This window comes from Moschus berezovskii, chromosome 1 (genome assembly GCF_049115385.1).
Source record: "Moschus berezovskii isolate FMDL1 chromosome 1, NW_MosBer_1.0, whole genome shotgun sequence".
NCBI classification, from domain to species: domain Eukaryota; kingdom Metazoa; phylum Chordata; class Mammalia; order Artiodactyla; family Moschidae; genus Moschus; species Moschus berezovskii.
Genome location: NC_142460.1, coordinates 151,705,214 through 151,723,908, shown reverse-complemented (window position 1 = coordinate 151,723,908; position 18,695 = coordinate 151,705,214). Strand labels below are relative to the sequence as shown.

The 18,695-nt window shown below is 45.1% G+C and overlaps 1 protein-coding gene across 2 annotated transcripts in view; it reads left to right on the top strand.

Annotated features, from left to right (window-relative positions):
- Positions 1 to 729: 729 nt before the first annotated feature.
- Positions 730 to 18,695, top strand: part of TRIM42 (tripartite motif containing 42) — a 36,212-nt gene continuing 18,246 nt past the window's right edge. For both annotated transcript variants that reach the window (XM_088845297.1, XM_055419292.2), the window contains exons 1-4: positions 730 to 1,070; positions 6,654 to 7,354; positions 12,672 to 13,495; positions 17,296 to 17,520. In XM_088845297.1, the coding sequence (XP_088701423.1) occupies positions 730 to 1,070; positions 6,654 to 7,354; positions 12,672 to 13,495; positions 17,296 to 17,520 (2,091 nt within the window). The remainder of the gene's footprint in view (positions 1,071 to 6,653; positions 7,355 to 12,671; positions 13,496 to 17,295; positions 17,521 to 18,695) is intronic.

Here is an 18,695-nt window from a genome sequence, read left to right as displayed (position 1 = left end):
AGCCTCATGAAAATCAGCAGTGACTATGCAGTGACTAACAAACTCAGTGACTACAGAAAGAAGTGCCTTAAAGAACCTATATCTTTTTTTTCCTTTAATTCTTTCTACAAACGGTCATTCCCTTTATATATGGCATTATTATTTGTAAGCACTGCACTTTGTTCATCAAATAAAGATTTCTAGCAATGCAAAAACAGCCCAAGGAGAGGAATACCATCTCTATTCTTCCAATGCACCATACCCAGGCCTTTCGGCCCATGAAGACATACCCCTGCCTCAACTTGCCCAAGTTCCAAGGAAAGAGAAATAGCTTCTGAAATCCAACTCATAACCCCAAAGGTGCCAAGCGACAGCTAAACCTCCAGGTTGCTCTCTGCATTGACACTCTTCTGGAACTGGTCCTCTGGAAGCAGGGAGTGTCCATCAGCCTTCCTGCCACTACCCCCCAGATCCCACCCTCCCTCCTACCCTTTATGGTGAGACATGGTGGGGAGACAGGGATTATGACATAAGCAAATGGCCTGGGGCTGATCTATGTAAATGCCAGCCCATGGGCTTCCTAGCAAGTACACCACCTGTGAAGGCCTCATAACAGCCAACGTCTTACAACCTCCAAGCTGACGGGGCCTCATCAGGGGGAGGAGGGTCCCCTCCACGGGAGAACTGACAGCAGGACTCTGGTGGAGGAGGCCTCAGCACGTCCCCGCGGGTGGCCATCATGTAGGCGCCATGGATACTGCCATGTGCGTTTGCTCTCCGTGCTGTACATGGCAGAGATGCTGTCCGCGGCTGTGCTCCTGCCTGTGCTGCAAGTTCCTCTTCACCTCGGAGCGGAACTGCACCTGCTTCCCCTGCCCGTACAAAGATGAGCGCAACTGCCAGTGCTGCCACTGCACCTGCTCCGAGAACCCCAACTGCCACTGGTGCTGCTGCTCCTGGGCCAACGACCCCAACTGTAAGTGCTGCTGCACGGCCAGCAGCAACCTCAAGTGCTACTACTACGAGAGTCGATGCTGCCGCAATGTCACCATCACCTTCCGCAAGGGCCTCCTCCGGAGCATCCGCACCTCGTAAGTGCTGCGCACCTGACTCGGGCCACCGTGACTCCGGAAACCTGGGGAGTGCCCTTCCAACGCTGGGGACAGGGCAGGCCAGCCACCCCGCCCCAAGTCCACCTCCTTTTCTGAAAAGGAGAGGCCAAGAACTTGCTAGCAATTAACTCTAGTTACATTTTTTTTCTTTAGCTGCTCAGTCATGTCCGACTCTGAAACCCCACGGACTGTAGCCCGGGCTCCTCTGTCCATGGGATTTCCCAGACAAGAATACTGGAGTGGGTTGCCATTTCTAGGGGATCTTCTCCACCTAGGGATCCAACCCATGTTTCCTGCATTGGCAGGTGGATTCTTTACCATCTAGCCACGAGGGACGGAGAAGGCAATGGCAAGCCACTCCAGTACTCTCGCCTAGAAAATCCCACGGATGGAGGAGCCTGGTAGGCTGCAGTCCGTGGGGTCGAAAAGGGTCAGACACGACTGAGCGACTTCACTTTCCCTTTTCACTTTCACACATTGGAGAAGGAAATGGCAGCCCACTCCAGTGTTCTTGCCTGGAGAATCCCATGGACGGGGGAGCCTGGTGGGCTGCCGTCTATGGGGTCACACAGAGTCGGACACGACTGAAGTGACTTAGCAGCAGCAGCAGCAGCCACGAGGGAAGTCCTGGTTACACTGTGTCGTGGTACAAATATATCACATGGTCTTTGTATGGTGACGGATGGTAACTAGACGTCCGTGGTGATCATTTGGAAATGCACAGAAATATCAAATCACTGTGTTGTATAACAGGATCTAACATAGTGTTGTGGGTCAGTTACACTTCAGAAAGAAACAAACACAGGAAAAGAGTAGATTATCAGAGGCAGAGGGTGGGGATGTGGCATCGGATGAAGGCAGTCGAAAGATAAAAACTTCCAGTTATCAGACAGATAGGTTCCATATGTCAAATAGATCGCCAGTGGGAGTTTGGTGTATGATGCAGGGAACCCAAAGCCAGTGCTCTGTGACAACCCGGAGGGATGGGGTGGGCAGAGAAGTGGAAGGGGGGTTCAGGAGGGAGGGGACACATCTATGCCTATGGCTGATTCCTGTTGATGCATGGCAGAGGCCATCACAATACTGTAAAGTGATTGTCCTCCAGTTAAATAAAATAAAATTTTAAAAAGATAGGTACTAGGGATATCATATACAAGAGGATAAATACAATGCTTCTGTCAGTTATATATGAAAGTTGTTAGGAGAATAACTCCTAAGAGTTCTCAGCACAAGAAAAATTTTTTAATTTTTTTCCATTTCTTTAATTTTTATCTGTCGGAGAAGATGGATGGTCACTAAATTTACTGTAATAATCACTTCCTGATATTTGTAAATCAAATCATTATATTCTACACCTTAAACTTATACATTGCTAAATGTCAACTACATTTCAATAAAACTAGAAGGGGAAAAGAGAGCTAAAAAATACTACAAATAATCTGTTTTGTACTTAATGTAACAATAAAAATATATATTGAATGATGTTATTATTTTAAATACTTTTGTTTGCATTTCAAAATGTAGCAATAAAAATTACTTCCACTTCAAAAAAGGATTTTGCAGCAATGAAGTGTAGGTGTCCTAAACAGCCACTAACCAGTACAGACCTGAGTTCCAAACCAAGCCCCACCCCATATGAGTGCTGAGCTCTCCTGAACTCCACCTCTCTCACCTTTACAAAATAATAATAGCTGATGCTTAGTGTAAAAACGACTTGCCAGGACCCATGTGCATGACCCCAGGTAATCCCTGCCCCATGACCACCACACCTATGAGGAAACTGAGCATTTAAGATGTTGAATGACCCAAGATCACACCACTAGTAAGATATAGTCAGAAGTTGAACCCAGAGTTTGTGTGCTTAAATTAAAATTAAATTGAAATGCTGTCTTTCAAAATGCAGGGTATGGTACCTGCAGTGATTCAGGAGGTATGAGGATTAATATCACTTTGAAATCTGTTTTGTGATATAAAAATATAAATTGCTCTTCCTCTTCCTCCTCTGAACCCTTCATATCTGCAACACTTCTTGGAAAAGCAATAGCTTCCACAGGCTGCTTTTGACCCTATGGCCTGAGTAAATACCCCAGATGGCCATGAACTTCTGCCAGCCTGCTCTTTGTTCCTAACCAGATGTCATAGCATTGAAAGTCTCAATTACTCACTTAGGGCATTAACTCACTGTGTCAGGCACCGAACATCCTCTTCCTGCTCTGACCACAGCAGTCTATGTCACTTTGTCTGGGGTGGCAGAGGCACACTTCTTACAGGGGAAGGACCAAAACTCAGCCCTCTAGGATGACAGCATTTGGAAAGGCAGAAAGATGGGAAGCAGGCTGGAAGCCTTTCAAGGCTGGAAGAACAATCCTGTGAGCAAAGGTTCAGTGAATTCAGGGAAGGATATGCTCTCTCACACAGGTCAGCACTTAGTGGATGCTTAGTAAAGGTTACTCTCAATTCACCTCTTGTGATCTTTGCATGAATAGAGAACCCAGGGGCTCTCAATGCAAGTCCCGCAGGTCTAAGGAGCAGAAAGTAGCTTCCACACCCCTCTCTCCTCTCAACTGCCCCATTTCCTGCAAATCAGGAATGGAGCATCTTGGAGCCATTCCAACAAGAGGGGGATGACATTGGTCTTTGGGAGGATGCTTAGACCAGGAACTCCCAAACTTTGTTTTGTATGAAAGTCACCTGGGAATCTTTACAAACTACTGATGCCTGGCCCCCACCCCCAGACATTCTGATTTCATTGACTTGGGGTAGGCCCTGGACATCAGGATTTGAAAAGCCTCCCCCACCCCCAGGTGATGCTACAGTGCAGAATGTCCTAGAGGGAACAAGCAGGGAAGCCAGGAGACTCACAGGTGATATGATGAGAACCCAAGTACAAAAGGAACAGGACTAAATCTGGGAGCAGGCAGTCATTGTACAGAGGAGCAGAGGCCATGACCTCAACAAGAAGACAAGGCTGCTTGGCTTGGTAACTGCTTTGGCATGGAACGATGGTCACTGAACATCCGAGTCCAGGCCTGAGGCTTTCTGATGATGGTCAGAGACGTTACCACAGCGTCAGGCGGCTTGTGCTGGGTACGCTGAAAAATATTCCTCCCATCTGGCCTCTGTCCTGGTGTCTGATCCCTGCCTCCCCTGTTCTTCCTCACTGCTTCCTGCTCAGCATCCTCCTCCTCCCACCTCTGAGCTCATTCATCCCTCCTTGCCTTGCTCATCTCCATTTCCCACTGTCATTCTCACCTCCATGCCGCTCCCTGGGCCATTAACACCTGTCTCCTCACCGTGTTCTCTGTTCCTCTTCCCCCAACACCCTTGTCTCTCCCTGCCTCTTTCTGAATTCTCTTGCTATCTCTCTTTACATCACACCCTGATTCTCAGAGTCCCACCTTATCAAACTGGAGTAGGCTATCCAGCTTCCATATGTAAAGCTAGCCTGCTTCTCCAGTTGAGCCCTTCAGGACCTGGGCAGGAGAAAGCAGAGAGGCTGGGAAAGCACAGAAGGAATGAGACTGAAAACATTGAGGCTTGCAGGCTTGGATACCAGCATCCAAATCTCCAAGAGAGATCTTCCCAGGGGTCCAAGTCTCCATAGGGACACTGTCACCACAAGGCCACTCCCCTCCAGCGTGTTTGGGCATCACACTTGACTGTCTGGGCTCTGAGACCTGGGTCCCTGGCTAAGGGAATGGGGAAGAAGCCAGGGACATATAGGGACTGCAAGAAGGCAAAAGTTTAAAAAACACACAGGCACAATGTCAAACTCAACCCCCAGACATCACTAATACAGAGGATAAGAGATCGGAATAGTCACAAATTAAGTATCTTATCAATCCTGGGTGTTCACTGGAAGGACTGATGCTAAAGCTGAAACTCCAATACTTTGGCCACCTCATGCGACGAGTTGACTCACTGGAAAAGACTCTGATGCTGGGAAAGGTTGGGGGTGGGAGGAGAAGGGGACGACGGAGAATGAGATGGCTGGATGGCATCACCGACTCTGTGGACATGAGTTTGAGTGTACTCCGGGAGTTGGTGATGGACAGGGAGGCCTGGCGTGCTGTGATTCATGGGGTCGCGGAGAGTCGGACACGACTGAGCGACTGAACTGAACTGAACTGAAGTATCTTATCATCCTTCCATCTAATTCACTTATTTTCACAAACTGCTCCTGCCCTGATTGTAATTTCTTAGAATATACACTTGAATTTCACAAGTGCGCACTTACTTCATCCACAGTTCTTACAATATATGAAATCAGCCTCAGATATTAGATAAAGGTTCAGCACACACATAAGGTAGATGCACACAATTCTCACAGACTTGACCATTGTTTTTCTCTGCTGCAGACACGGGCGGGCTAGAAGCAGAATGAAGTCATTACAGTGCACATTTATTGAATGCTTGCTATGTCCAGGCAGTTAAGCACTTACCATGGATTATCCCAGGGAGACTTCAAAATCCTCATGAAGGAAGTAGTATTGTGAGATTTGATTTATAGAGGAGGAAACTGAGGATGACAGAGGTGATGACACAACTCAATGGTGCAACTCTAAAGCAGTGTATTCCATCATGTGCAACCTTAAGGGGGCTTCTACCCCCTTAAGTCACAGTTGTGGTCTGATCTTTAGAACACTCAAGTTGTGGCTGGGAGACTGACCGCCTGGTCAAATCTCCTGGGAATAACACTTTGCCCATCTCTGTGTTCCCTCTCACAGATAACAATAATAATGATGTCCGTGCCCTCTAGGTAAAACCCACGAAGAACACACCTGTAGCTGGAGGAGATTGGATTTATGTCCCACTGAAACAACAGAGAGACACACCATGAGCAAGTGTGAGTTGTCTCAGTGGGAAGGCATCACTAAGTTATTACAGGATTTATGCTCGTGGTAGGTGAGGACACAGGGGTAAATCTCCTATTGGGAATCTTAATAAATCTTGCATAGAAGATGAAAATAACAGGGTTGAGCCTGTTACTGGTTTAAAAAAAAAAAGGAGCAGTCACTGCTTTTAATCAGGACAGGGGATATTTGGTGATTTTTGTGGTTTGGGCAATGTTCTTGCTTCTGAGTTCAAACATGAGGAAGTGATTCGTTTCTGCTTTGCTTCACCACAGTCCCAAAATGGCCTTGTCTGCTGTGGGTGTTCTGTGATGTTATCTGTGGCCAACAGAATCCCAATACCCAGCTGAAAGTGCCTGCCTCTCTGGGCTGTTTTTCTCTTGCTCAAAAATAACAACAAACAGCTGCATATCAGGTACAGCATTCCAGGGACTTCTCAAAGGCCATCCAGGTATTCAGTTCCATTTTAATTTTCTCAAGAAGCCCCATCAAGTGATTCTATAATGAGGAGACAGGCAGACAGAGGTTAAATAACTTATGTGTGTGAGCCCAGCTAAAGGATGGTGGAGGCGGGTTTAGAACCAGGTTTGCTGGACAACCCGTGCTCCTCCCCATCACACCGCGCTGCGACTCAGCGATGCACCCGTTCCTTCCGAGAGGGAGAAACGGAGGCCGTCTCCTGAGTTAGCACGTTTGCTTCTCCTTGCAGCTCCAAGACGGCGCTGCACATCGGGAGCAGCGACACGCGGGTGGAGGAGGTGAAGGCGCTGCCGACGGCCAACAGCAATCTGGTCAGCCACCTGTCGTGCCCCATCTGCGGCCGCCTGCGCCTGCACTCTTTCATGCTGCCCTGCCACCACAGCCTGTGTGAGAAGTGCCTGCGGCGGCTGCAGAAGCACGCCGAGGTCACCGAGAACTTCTTCATCCTCATCTGCCCGGTGTGCAACCGCTCGCACTGCATGCCCTACAGCCACAAGATGCAGCTACCCGAGAACTATCTGCGCGGCCGCCTCACCAAGCGCTACATGCAGCAGCACGGCTACCTCAAGTGGCGCTTCGACCGCTCCAGCGGGCCCATCGTCTGCCAGGTCTGCCGCAGCCAGCGCATTGCCTACAAGCGTTGCCTCACCTGCCGCCTCAATCTGTGCAACGAGTGCCTCAAGACTTTCCACTCGGACGTGGCCATGCAGGATCACGTGTTCGTGGATACCAGCACGGAGGACCAGGACGAGAAGATCTGCATCCACCACCCGTCCAGCCGCATCATCGAGTACTGCCGCGACGACGATGAGCTGCTCTGCGGCTTCTGTAAGACCTCCCTCCACAATGGCCACGACACCATCAGCCTCATCGACGCCTGCTCGGAGAGGGCTGCCGCGCTCTTCAGCGCCATCGCCAAGTTCAAAGCAGGTCCTGATCCCTTTTTCTCCTTCCACTACTCCTAGTTCAGGAACTGATGGGGAAGGTGATTTGGGAGGGTCTGTTTAACGGAGAGCCTTAGCTCCACCTGGAGGAGGGGTCCAAGCCCTGGGAGACACTGAGCCAGGCTGCCAGTCAGTGGCCCGGTATTCACATCTGGCAACTACTGCCAGCCATTTAACTCCCTGTGCCTTGGTTTTCTCAGCTGGAAAATGGGGATAATAGTGTTACCCAATGCAAGTTCATGTGCCCAGCGCACAGTGAGGCCAAACAAACCAACTGAAATGGAGTTTGGAACAGAGAAAGGTTTATTGCAGGGTCGTGCAAGGATACAGGTGGCTCCTGCCCCACCCAACTCCCGAATTCTTAAAAGGGTTTCAGCAAAGCACTTTTCTAAAGGCAGAGTCAGGGAGGGGCAAGGTTGGGTGCTGCACACTTCTTGGCGTCTATATCCTTTGTTCTTGCAGCTGTCCACCTAGATCAGGTCACCATGTTCTTGCAAACCAGCAACAAAACAAATGTCATTCTCTGTTCTGCAACTTTTAATCTCTATATGAATGGACTCTTGAAGATCAGAGTCTTGAGAATAGGCTATCTTGTATATTTCAGGCTACAGGCAATATTCTTTTACAAAATGTGCAGAGTCAGAAGGTCTAAGCACAGGTTAACAAAACACAAAGGTTAAAACGAAAGGAACAGATCTAATATGGAGTCAGATTTGTTCTTCCCTGTTATAATAGTAATAACTCCCTCATTAGATGCTTGTGAGGATTAAATGAGTTACTCTATCTGAAACATGTAAAAACTGATCTCACACATAGCAAATGCATAAAGATTCTATAATCTTGGTTATAATTTTCATGACCTTGGGCCTCATATTGCTCTTTGGAGAATGAAGGAGCTTGATCCTGTAGTATTCTGAAGTTCTGTGAGCCTAAGATGTTTTGTCCTTAAGGATGGATTTCTTGCAGTATTTTCACAATTTGAAGGGGAAAAGAATTAAATGATGTTGAGACTTACCTCGATTTTAAATTTCCCCCAAAGCCGCAAGCAGTAAAGTAAATGAACTGGTAGCAAATACCCAGAAATAGCCAGTAATGTTCTAGTCCACAGCTTGCTATTCCTCTGCATACCTGCTCATGGTATATGTAAATACTACATATACCATAGTTGTAGTTTCTATAAGGGAGACTGACTCAAGTTCTCATGATGGAACCTGGTACAATGATATTTTACAGATATCAGCAAAGAGCCCAATAATTTCTGTGTGTATATCCACCAGGGTAGACATGAGGATCTCATTGACTCTTTTAGGCTTTTTTATCAGTGGGAATAGGTTCCTTGAACAGAGGCCTACTTTACCCAAGCCTTTCAGAAGAATTGTCTAATCTTTTCAATAATCTTATAATACAGACATTAAAATTTCCTCCATGGATAAGACAACTGGGATTCCAAGAAGTAATTGGCACAAGGCCCCTAGTAAATTGTGACCTAGTCTCTCTGAGTCCAAAACTTGTGTTAGTTCCACAACATTCATTTGACAACCTACTCTGCTACACAGTGGCCAGAATTTAAAGACAGAGAGACTGGAAAACAGCAGCGACCACCACCACCACCTGCGGCCTGTTCCCCTAAGTGGTGGCCTGGAGTCAGGTGACCAGGATGCCCTAGATCAGCCTAGCTCCTCTGTCAGATGTCCATAGAAGCATGTCTGAACAGATGACAAGGGGGCAGCTTTCCCCTGAACTGCACAGAAAGGTTCCATTGGACAGAGATGTGGGTCAGAGACAGACCTTGCTAATCATGCCTCTCAGGACCTCTCACCATCTTATTTCAGGAACACCTTGATTTCTCAATTGCTCCATGCCTAGAAACATGGTTTGTCAATGGACATTTATTAAGTTTGGGAACAGCACCAGGGAAGCCGTTATATTAAAGAAAGCCTACAGGAGCCATGTTGCCAAGCCAATGAAAGCCCCACTTGCTCCTACAGGGTTTTTTTAAGGTGGGACCCATGGCCTGAGCTTGATTGGATTCTCCAGAGCCTCGGTTTAGGGAAGGGGTTGCTGAATGTAGCCTGCTATGGGCCTTATGCAGTCATAGAAAGCCTGGGTCTTTAACAAAGTCACGCTGGGATCATTTTCTCAAAGTCCAGAACACCTGTAAAACAAGACAATGAGGGACATCACTACAAATTCCAATGAGCCCAGCCATTGGGAAAGGGCCACCTTTGTGGCATATCCATTCAGATATAGGGGAAGAATTGAGCCTGTCCATCCTTGTTAAAAAATAATTTTTTTTTAAACCAGGGCTCAAACTTGTTCTTAAGGACTCAATTCATTTTCAGGAAGGTGCTGTAAATCTGCATTGTTAGCAGATCTCCACATAATTTAAAATCAGGTGATCTGAGAACACACTTTGAGATGCTCTGGGCTCTGAAGAGAAGATTCAGTTTGGGTTGATGCTGTGCAGTGTCCAGCTGCTCACTGGGACCAGTGGGAAGCTTTACTAACAACTGATATATGTATCCTGCCCCCATAGAGATATAGGCCAAACAATGAGGATTTTTTTAAAATCCCATGTAATTCTAATGTGACACCAGTGTTGAGAACCACTGGCCTAAAGGGAGCTCGGAAGTTTAGTGCCTTGCTGCTCACAGTATGGTCCAAGTCCAGCAGCATGGGAATCACTCTATCAAACAAATTGATTGATAGAAATCAATCAATTTCTAATCACTGCATATTAGAAATGCAGAGCCTCAGGTCCCACCCCATCAGAATCTGCATTTTTAACAGGACCCCCTGAAGGTTCCCTGGATTAGATTCTAAATCTAGCTGCAGACACTCTCACCTGGATTCCTAAGCCTCAGCTCAGCCTGATTCACTGAGCAGGTAAAGTTAAGAGGTTTCTTTCTTTTTTTTCAAGTTTCCCAGGTGATTCTGGTGCTCACAGAGGGCTGAGAAGGGCAACTGGGCCAATTAAAAACATTAGGCTCTGGAGTTAGGCAAATAGAATTAGGGACAGGCCCTGTTTCTACTTGCCATGTGACATTGGAAAGTCGTTTAACCTCTCTGAACCTTAGTGTCCTCTATAAATGGAAATGATGTCTTCCTCATAGGAAGTTATATGCAATGTATAATAATATATGGATATGATTCAAGGTGTGATACATGATAATGTATGGATTGGATCTATAATAAATGGTTAATAAATAGTAGTTAATTTTAAATACAGTGCCTGAAAGAGAACTTGCTCTGAATTTGTTCTAAGAAGAGCTCTTGCAAAGCTGCATTTGGTGGGGAGGTGGGGAGGGGGCAGGTGGTGCTTCTGGTCTCCCCTCTCTTTTCTCCTCTCCTGATAACCCCCCTTCCCCCTCATCAAGACATTTTTATCTTGTCTCTCTGGACTCCGCTCTACAGATACCTAACGAATCCCTAATAAAGCAAGGAATTTCCTATTCAAATATCTTTAACAGTGAGTAACTGCTGAAGAGTCAAAGGAATCAGTGGATCATTAAGTGGAATTTCTAGGACCCTAAGTCACAAGCAGGGCTTGCGTATGGGGAGGGCAGGGAGCATTTCTCAGCACCACTGCAATCACATCCTGATAGTCCCCTGTTCAGCCCCCATCTGCATTGCCTCTCCATCCACCCTTCTGGGCCAGTGAGGAAGGAAGTAGGCAGAGGAAATGAGGGCTTCAGAAAGTAGACCAGAAAGCAACACTGCTGACATTCACCCTGAAGATGTTAGAACACACAACAGGATGGCTTACACTCAACAAACACCCTTCCAGCACCTCTCCATATCCAAGTCACAGTGGTAACCAAGACAGTTGTCGTCCTTTTCTCACAGTCTGCCAGAACCCTAGGGTTTAATGCACGTCATTGTCACAAAGGCCACCACCCACAGAGATCCAACTTACTGTGGATCCAGGACCATGCTACCAACCAAGATTTGGTCACCCCCACGGCTGAGTAAAATCTGGAAAGGGTTCAGTTCAGTTCAGTTGCTCAGTTGTGTCTGACTCTTTGCGACCCCATGAATCACAGCACACCAGGCCTCCCTGTCCATCACCAACTCCCAGAGTTCACTCAAACTCATGTCCATCGAGTCAGTGATGCCATCCAGCCATCTCATTCTCTGTCGTCGCCTTCTCCTCCTGCCCCCAATCCCTCCCAGCATCAGAGTCTTTTCCAGTGAGTCAACTCTTCGCATGAGGTGGCCAAAGTATTGGAGTTTCAGCTTTAGCATCAGTCCTTCCAATGAACACCCAGGACACTGATCTCTGCCTATGAATTCACTGCAGAGTCAGCCTTTCCTGGAGAGGACCTTGCCTCTAAAATAGACCACAGAAGGTTGACCTGTATTCAAATTGCTGTCTAATGCCTAAAACCCTGTAAAGCCAATGAAGTTGCCATTTCACAGACAGAGGTGGGCCACATGCTCACCCTGCCCTGGCATCCTCTGCACTGCAGCATCATTGGGTTTGTGCATTCCTGGAGCATCAGTGGCCTCTCATACTCATATCTGTATCCCTAGAGCTTAGAAAAGTATATGATGTGGAATAGGTGTCCCATAAATGGTTGTTGAATGGTTGAGTGGACTTAAAATCCAAATGCCATGTCAATGCTGCAGGATGAACTTGGTTTTCCTTGACTTGTAACAGCAGACCCTTTCTGGAAAGGAAGTAGGAGGTGTGGTAGGCAAGACAGAGAGTCCAGGTGAACCCAAGGGAATCAAAGTCCTCAGCAGAGGAAACGGACATGTCAAAGAGAAGCCACAGCGAAGGGGAACTTTGTCACTGATTTGCCACTATTGTCTAGGGCTGGGTTTTGGTGAACGAGGCAAAGCAATATTTAGAAGTAGTCAACAGAAATTTATTTCTTCTCCCACCCCTGCAAAAGTTTAAGCTTTCACATAGGGAAAATCCATCACTTTGTGACATCACCTCTTCTCAAGTCCAACTTGCGTACTGGTAAAATTGAGTGAAAACTAATATCAAGGGTGGCCTTGAACTTCCACCTTTAGACCCAAGGTTGTAAGAATTATTAGACGGAAGTATGTCAGGGAAGGCTGGCTGTCATACCCAAGGGAAATATTAGACAAAGAGGAAGAGAAGGGTGTGTGGAGAGGGGCCAGAATCACTTTATAACCCTATGCTAGCATCTTTCAGCCCAGCAACAAGTGGTTTTCCTCCCTTTCCACCCACTTCTTTGGAGCCCAAGTTAGTATGCTCCAGTTTGCCACAGGCTTTGATATCTGGGGAACTGAAAAATTTAACTGAAGTAACTAACTTGGTTGTTTTGCAGTCCGCTATGAAATTGATAATGACCTCATGGAATTCAATATTTTAAAAAACAGCTTTAAAGCTGACAAGGAGGTAAAGCGAAAAGAGATCAGAAATGGATTTCTCAAGCTGCGCAGCATTCTCCAGGAGAAAGAGAAAACCATCATGGAACAGATAGAGAATCTGGAGGTGTCCAGGCAGAAGGAAATTGAAAAGTATGTGTACGTCACTACCATGAAGGTGAACGAAATGGATGGCCTGATTGCCTACTCCAAGGAGGCGCTGAAGGAGACAGGCCAAGTGGCATTCCTACAGTCAGCCAAGATCCTGGTGGACCAGATTGAGGATGGCATCCAGAGCACGTTCAGGCCCGACCCACAGCTCCGGCTACACTCCTTGAACTGCATGCCCTTGGACTTCGCTGAGCTCTCCAGTGCCATTCACGAGCTCTTCCCCACAGGACCCAAGAAGGTGTGTTCCTCTGGGGACTCCCTGCCATCCCCCTACCCCATGCACTCAGAAATGATGATTGCTAGGAAGGTCACTTTCAGCACCCACAGCTTCAACAACCAGCAGATATACCAGCGAAGCTCCTCCTTATTGTCCTTCAATGCCCCTGCCTATGAGAAGACCAAGATAGGTCTGGAAGCCTATGGGCGAGCCCAGTCAGCTGCACCTGCCAAGCCCACAGATGGCCTCTACACCTACTGGAGCGCAGGGGTAGAAAACCAGCCGGTGCAGAATAGCAATAGCTTCCACAACTGGTACTCATTCAACGATAGCTCTGTGCAGACTCCAGGCCCAATTGTTATCTACCAGACTCTGGTGTATCCAAGAGCTGCCAAGGTAAGAAAGGTTCTGGGCCCTGTAGGAAAGATGGGAGCGTGTGTGAGCTATGGCAGGGAGGTGGGTAGTCAGGAAAGTTTGCACTTAGTTCATTGACCACTAGGATCTGGTCACTCAGATCTGTTCCTCTGGACTCTGTGTGGTCAGTCCATTCAAAAGGAATAAGTTCCTGAAATCTTAAGAGCCCAAGATTGGCTTAAACCAAACAATATATTTAATTCATAGCTAGAAATACATCTGAAAGCCCCAATTCCACTTCAAAGGCAGCTTCTCTATTGAAAGAGACTGCAACTTGGGAGCCAAAGTAATTTGAAGAGACTGCTTGAAGAGGGTAATATTTCCCACAGGAAAGCCTGTAACAGTAGAAAGAGAACAGAAATTGAAATTAGAAAAGTAGGCTCCATGATCTATCAGCTGTGATTCCTCTAAATTGCTACTTTTTCTAAAGAAAATATCTAGACTCTTCATGATTTGGAAAGATTAGAAGGATAATCCCCAATGGAATTCCAGGTCTTATCTCCTGAGGTTCAGCTTTTAGTGAGGGAGGGGTATGTATCTCTCACAGATCTCTGCAACTGCCACTACTCAGTGTCAAGGGAGGTGACTCTTCCTTGACCTTCTTGGCCTAACATGAACAAATAGCCCATCTCTTAACATTCCTTTCAAATCTAGCTGATTGAAGCTAAATTGAATGTTTATATAATGTTCTATTAGCATCCAGGGAAGAAAAAATGTATTCTATGAGAGCATATCTTGCCTCCTCTTGGGGTCACTAGAGGGACAATTCCCAAGCCAACCCATGGCCTGCTTCCACGTAGCAGAATCCACCTTCTGTTTTCATGATGTGAGAGCACTCACAAAGACACTTAACATCCGTGAAGCCTAAACTAGTGGTTCTCAAACATTAACATGCACCTGGGAATCTTGTTAAATGCAGAGTCTGCTTCAGTGGGTCTCAGTGGGGCCTGAGATTCTGCACTTCTGGCAGACTTCCAGATGTTGGCATTGCTGCCAATTAGAAGACCACACTTCAGTATCAAAGGATCTAGAAACAAGAAAATTAAAGGGAGACACTGACCAAGTCTTACTTTTTTATTCTCCTGAAACATCATAATCTATGTTTTGGCACTTACAATTGACTCCAACCTTATGTTGCAAGGTAGAACATACAGAACATATCCTCCCATGGGCTGTCAGACACAGCAAATGTACTCTGCCCTTCACATAACAGGTACCCACAACTAAGCAGCTGAACCTACACTTCCAAATGATACTAGATCAGCAAAACCCGCAATATATGTGACATTGTATCAGGGATTGCATTAGGTCTCATCTCCACGCAACTCACACCACTTGAGAGATTGGCAAAATCTAGCTCTGATGGGAATGACTGGTGATATCTGCTGTATACTTGGGCTTGGAGAACAATCTCCCTATGCCGCCTGTAAATGGTCCCTTGATGAATTCAAGAAAGGAACGTACATAGGAAAACTCAGTGAAGTCACTGACTCTCGAAATAGGACTCTTAAGCCTACTGCCAGACAGTGGTATTTGGTGTAACAATATCATTTTTCTTATATATATTTTCACCTGAATAGGTGAAATACACCTATTTCAGGATCATGGCATATAGTTCACACAAGAATCATAGTGCTCAGTAATACAGAAGTTGAAATCAGTGTTGGCATCTCTCTCAAGTGATGAGTGACTAACAGGTCTCTATTGTTTGGGGATATTTGGCTTTGTGTTTTTGGATTTAATTGGAGTATAGTTGATTTACAATGATTTTTTAGTTTCAGGTGTACAGCAGAGTGCTTCAGTTACAAATATACATATATTCATTCTTTGTCAGATTCTTTTTCATATAGGTTATTATAGAATATTGAATACAGTTCCCTGTGCTATATAGTAGGTCCTTATCAGTTATCTATTTTACATACAGCAGTGTGTGTGTGTGTTAATCCCAAGCTCCTAATTTAGACCTCCACCCCTACACATTTCTCCTTTGGTAACCTTTAATTTATTGTCTCCTTTTGGCACAGGAAATACTCTTTAAGTTAGTCTTATGAGTTGTCACTCTGTATCTTAAAAATCTTAAAGAGTTTTTTCTAAAAACTCCATTTTATTTCTAGAAATCCCTCCTGAGGAAATGATTAAAAATGTGATGAAGATCCATGCCCCAAAGTGTTCAATGCATCATTATTAGAAGATAAAATTAGAAACAACCTAAATGTTCAACTACAGAAGGACTAAATCATTTATGGGACAATTATTAAAATGGTGCTTTACTGAATTTTTAATGATATAGGGACATATATAAAATGTAATAAGTGAAAAAAAGCAGGAATCAAAGCAATATAATCCAAATTATATAAATTTTTGTGTTTGTGTGTATTCTAAAATTGGAAAGAAATAATAATGAATTATTAACTGAACTCTGAGATTATAAGAGATGTTTATTTTCTTTCTTTCTTATACTTTTTATGTTTTTTCCAAGTTTGTATTTAAAAGGAGTACATTTTCATAAGCAAAAAATATTTAAAAACTTTATACATTTATATGACTTATTAAATAAGTCAAGCTTTTTACACTTTTAAAAGTGTAAATATATAAAAATAATTATATATTAATCATACAAATTCATAGCAACTTTAAAATATGTATACTTATAAGAGTAGTTTAAATTAACTATTTTATACACAACAACATTTTTATATTTTTAGTTGGTGGATATTTGCTTTACAATGTTGGTTGATTTCTGCCATACAGCAGCATGAATCAGCCATAAGTACACATACAGCTCCTCCCTCTTGAACCTCCCTCCCACCCCAACCTCCATCCTACCCCTCTAGGTTATCACAGAGCAACTGGGCTGAGCTCCCTGTACACACAATAACACTTAATTTTATGAAAATTTAAATAAAGTATGCAATGTCTGTTTAAAAATACAGTTATTATAAAATATTTGTGTGTCAGGCACAATCTACTAATCCACATTTGTTAATATTTCCCTTCCCAAGAGTTGGCATTTTATGCTTTGAGTGTGAAAATTTAGTCTCCATTCCTTGGATGAGTCATTTCACTCTTTGTGACTGTTTTGTATGTAAATGAAGGGTTGAAATATATACACTGTTCAACTTCTAGCTGAACTTGCTAAATGTAACCTTTCTTAGCTCCACTGTAAAATGACTGAATACATGGTCAGTCACTCAGTTGTGTCCAACTCTGCAACCCCATGGGATCCAGCCCTCCAGGCTCCTCTGTCCATGGAATTTTCCAGGCAAGAATACTGGAGTGGGTTGCCATTTCCTACTCCAGGGGTTCTTCCTGACCCAGGGATTGAACACGCATCTCTTGTGGCTCCTGCATTGGCAGGCAGGCTTTTTACCACAGCACCACCTGGGAAGCCCCCCACTGTAAAATGGGATAATAAAATCTCCCTCCAAGGGAGTTGTGAGGAGTACATGAGTCCGGCCATGTCTGACACAGAATCTGATGCATAACAAGTGTTCAGTAAATGGTAGACACTTTGATTAGTGGTGTTCAGAGGGCAAGATCACCTCCACATTGACTGACAGGAACAGAAGCCAGAGGAGCATCTGTCTGTTCTTAAAATGCATGGTAAACATCACATCAGGACTCATCACCCAGCCTTTCAAGACTGTTGCACAAGGTCTTCAGCAGCTAGAGGGGCTGAGTCAGTTTAAACTTACCCCATGGGGTCAACAACACAGATCTTCAAGCAAAAGAAAACTGCAAGGGTGTGCTAATACCCCACTAACACAGCCATTTCTTCCTAGGTTTACTGGACATGCCCGACAGAAGACGTGGACTCTTTTGAGATGGAATTCTACGAACTCATTACTTCCCCTCCTAACAATGTGCGGACAGAGCTCTGTGGACAAATTCGGGACATCATGCAGCAGAATCTGGAGCTACACAACCTGACCCCCAACACCGAGTATCTGTTTAAAGTGCGAGCCATCAATGACAATGGGCCAGGGCAGTGGAGTGACATTTGCAAGGTACTGTACACGTTATTTCTCAGACAGATGTTCTTGGTCCACTCTGGATGCAGCTGTCGGCATGACTGTGAGATCATGGAACTCATCCTGTGACAGGCCCCTTTACTCCCAGAAAACTTGCTACTCAAGGACAGAGAGGGCCCCTGACCTCAACCAACTTTGCCAATGAGGCCTGAGAATCGTCCCTTCAGTCTGATTCAGAAAACATTTGTGCCAGGTATCAGGTTAGGATGTAGAGGTTCCAAGGAAAATAAGACATAATTCTTGCCTTCAAGGAGCTCACAGTCTAGAAAACAAATAATCTTGGTGTAAGAAGGACAAAGGTGACACATTAGCCCCAGTGGTGACTCAGGCAAAGAGAGTGTATCAGATTTAACCAATATAAATACAGGACACATGCAATGAATAAATTTTTCGATGTTAGGGTGTCCCATGCCATATTTAGGAAATACTTATATTAAAAAATGTATTTGTTGTATATCTGAAAGTCAAGGAGTTGCCAGTGAGCAAGCCAGGAAGGACTCCAAAAAAGGAAAGGATAAGATTATTCCTATCTTTTTTTGTGATGCAAGGCTGGTTCTTCCTTGTATCTCCAGGGGAAATACATTCAGGGGCATAATTTTATTGATATTCGAAGGAGAAAGGGAAGAAAAATGCCAAGACTGCCTAGAACTATCTTACTGCCTAGAGCAACCATGATGGTGCTCTTAGGTATCAGAGTAAATTATATCTTAATCAGAGATTCTTTAGAAGTAAAGAGAATAAATCCATTCCTTTTGACTTTTGAAAAGAGAAATTTATAGTACAGAGAGAGAGGACTCTCATGAGACCACTTCCAGGTGGGACACAAACCTGACACATAAGAAAACTGGCAAGTCATCCGTTTTTCTCAGCCTGTCCATCAATATCTCTCATTCTACTCCCTCCCACACACACCCTTCTTCCATCTCTGCTTCTGTCCAAATCTGCACCACTGTTAGCTAGCCCATCATTTCTCCTCCCCTAAATTCAGCTTGCATGTGGTTTTGAAGGTTTGCGGTACAATCTGTGTGTGACCAACACAGTTTTACTAGCTCCATGCCCTTGGACTCTGGTCAAATGTTTGCAGAAGAGAATCTGACTGGTTGCTACCTCTGGTGATAAAGGGAAGTGGGAGGTAGGGTGGGACAAGATTG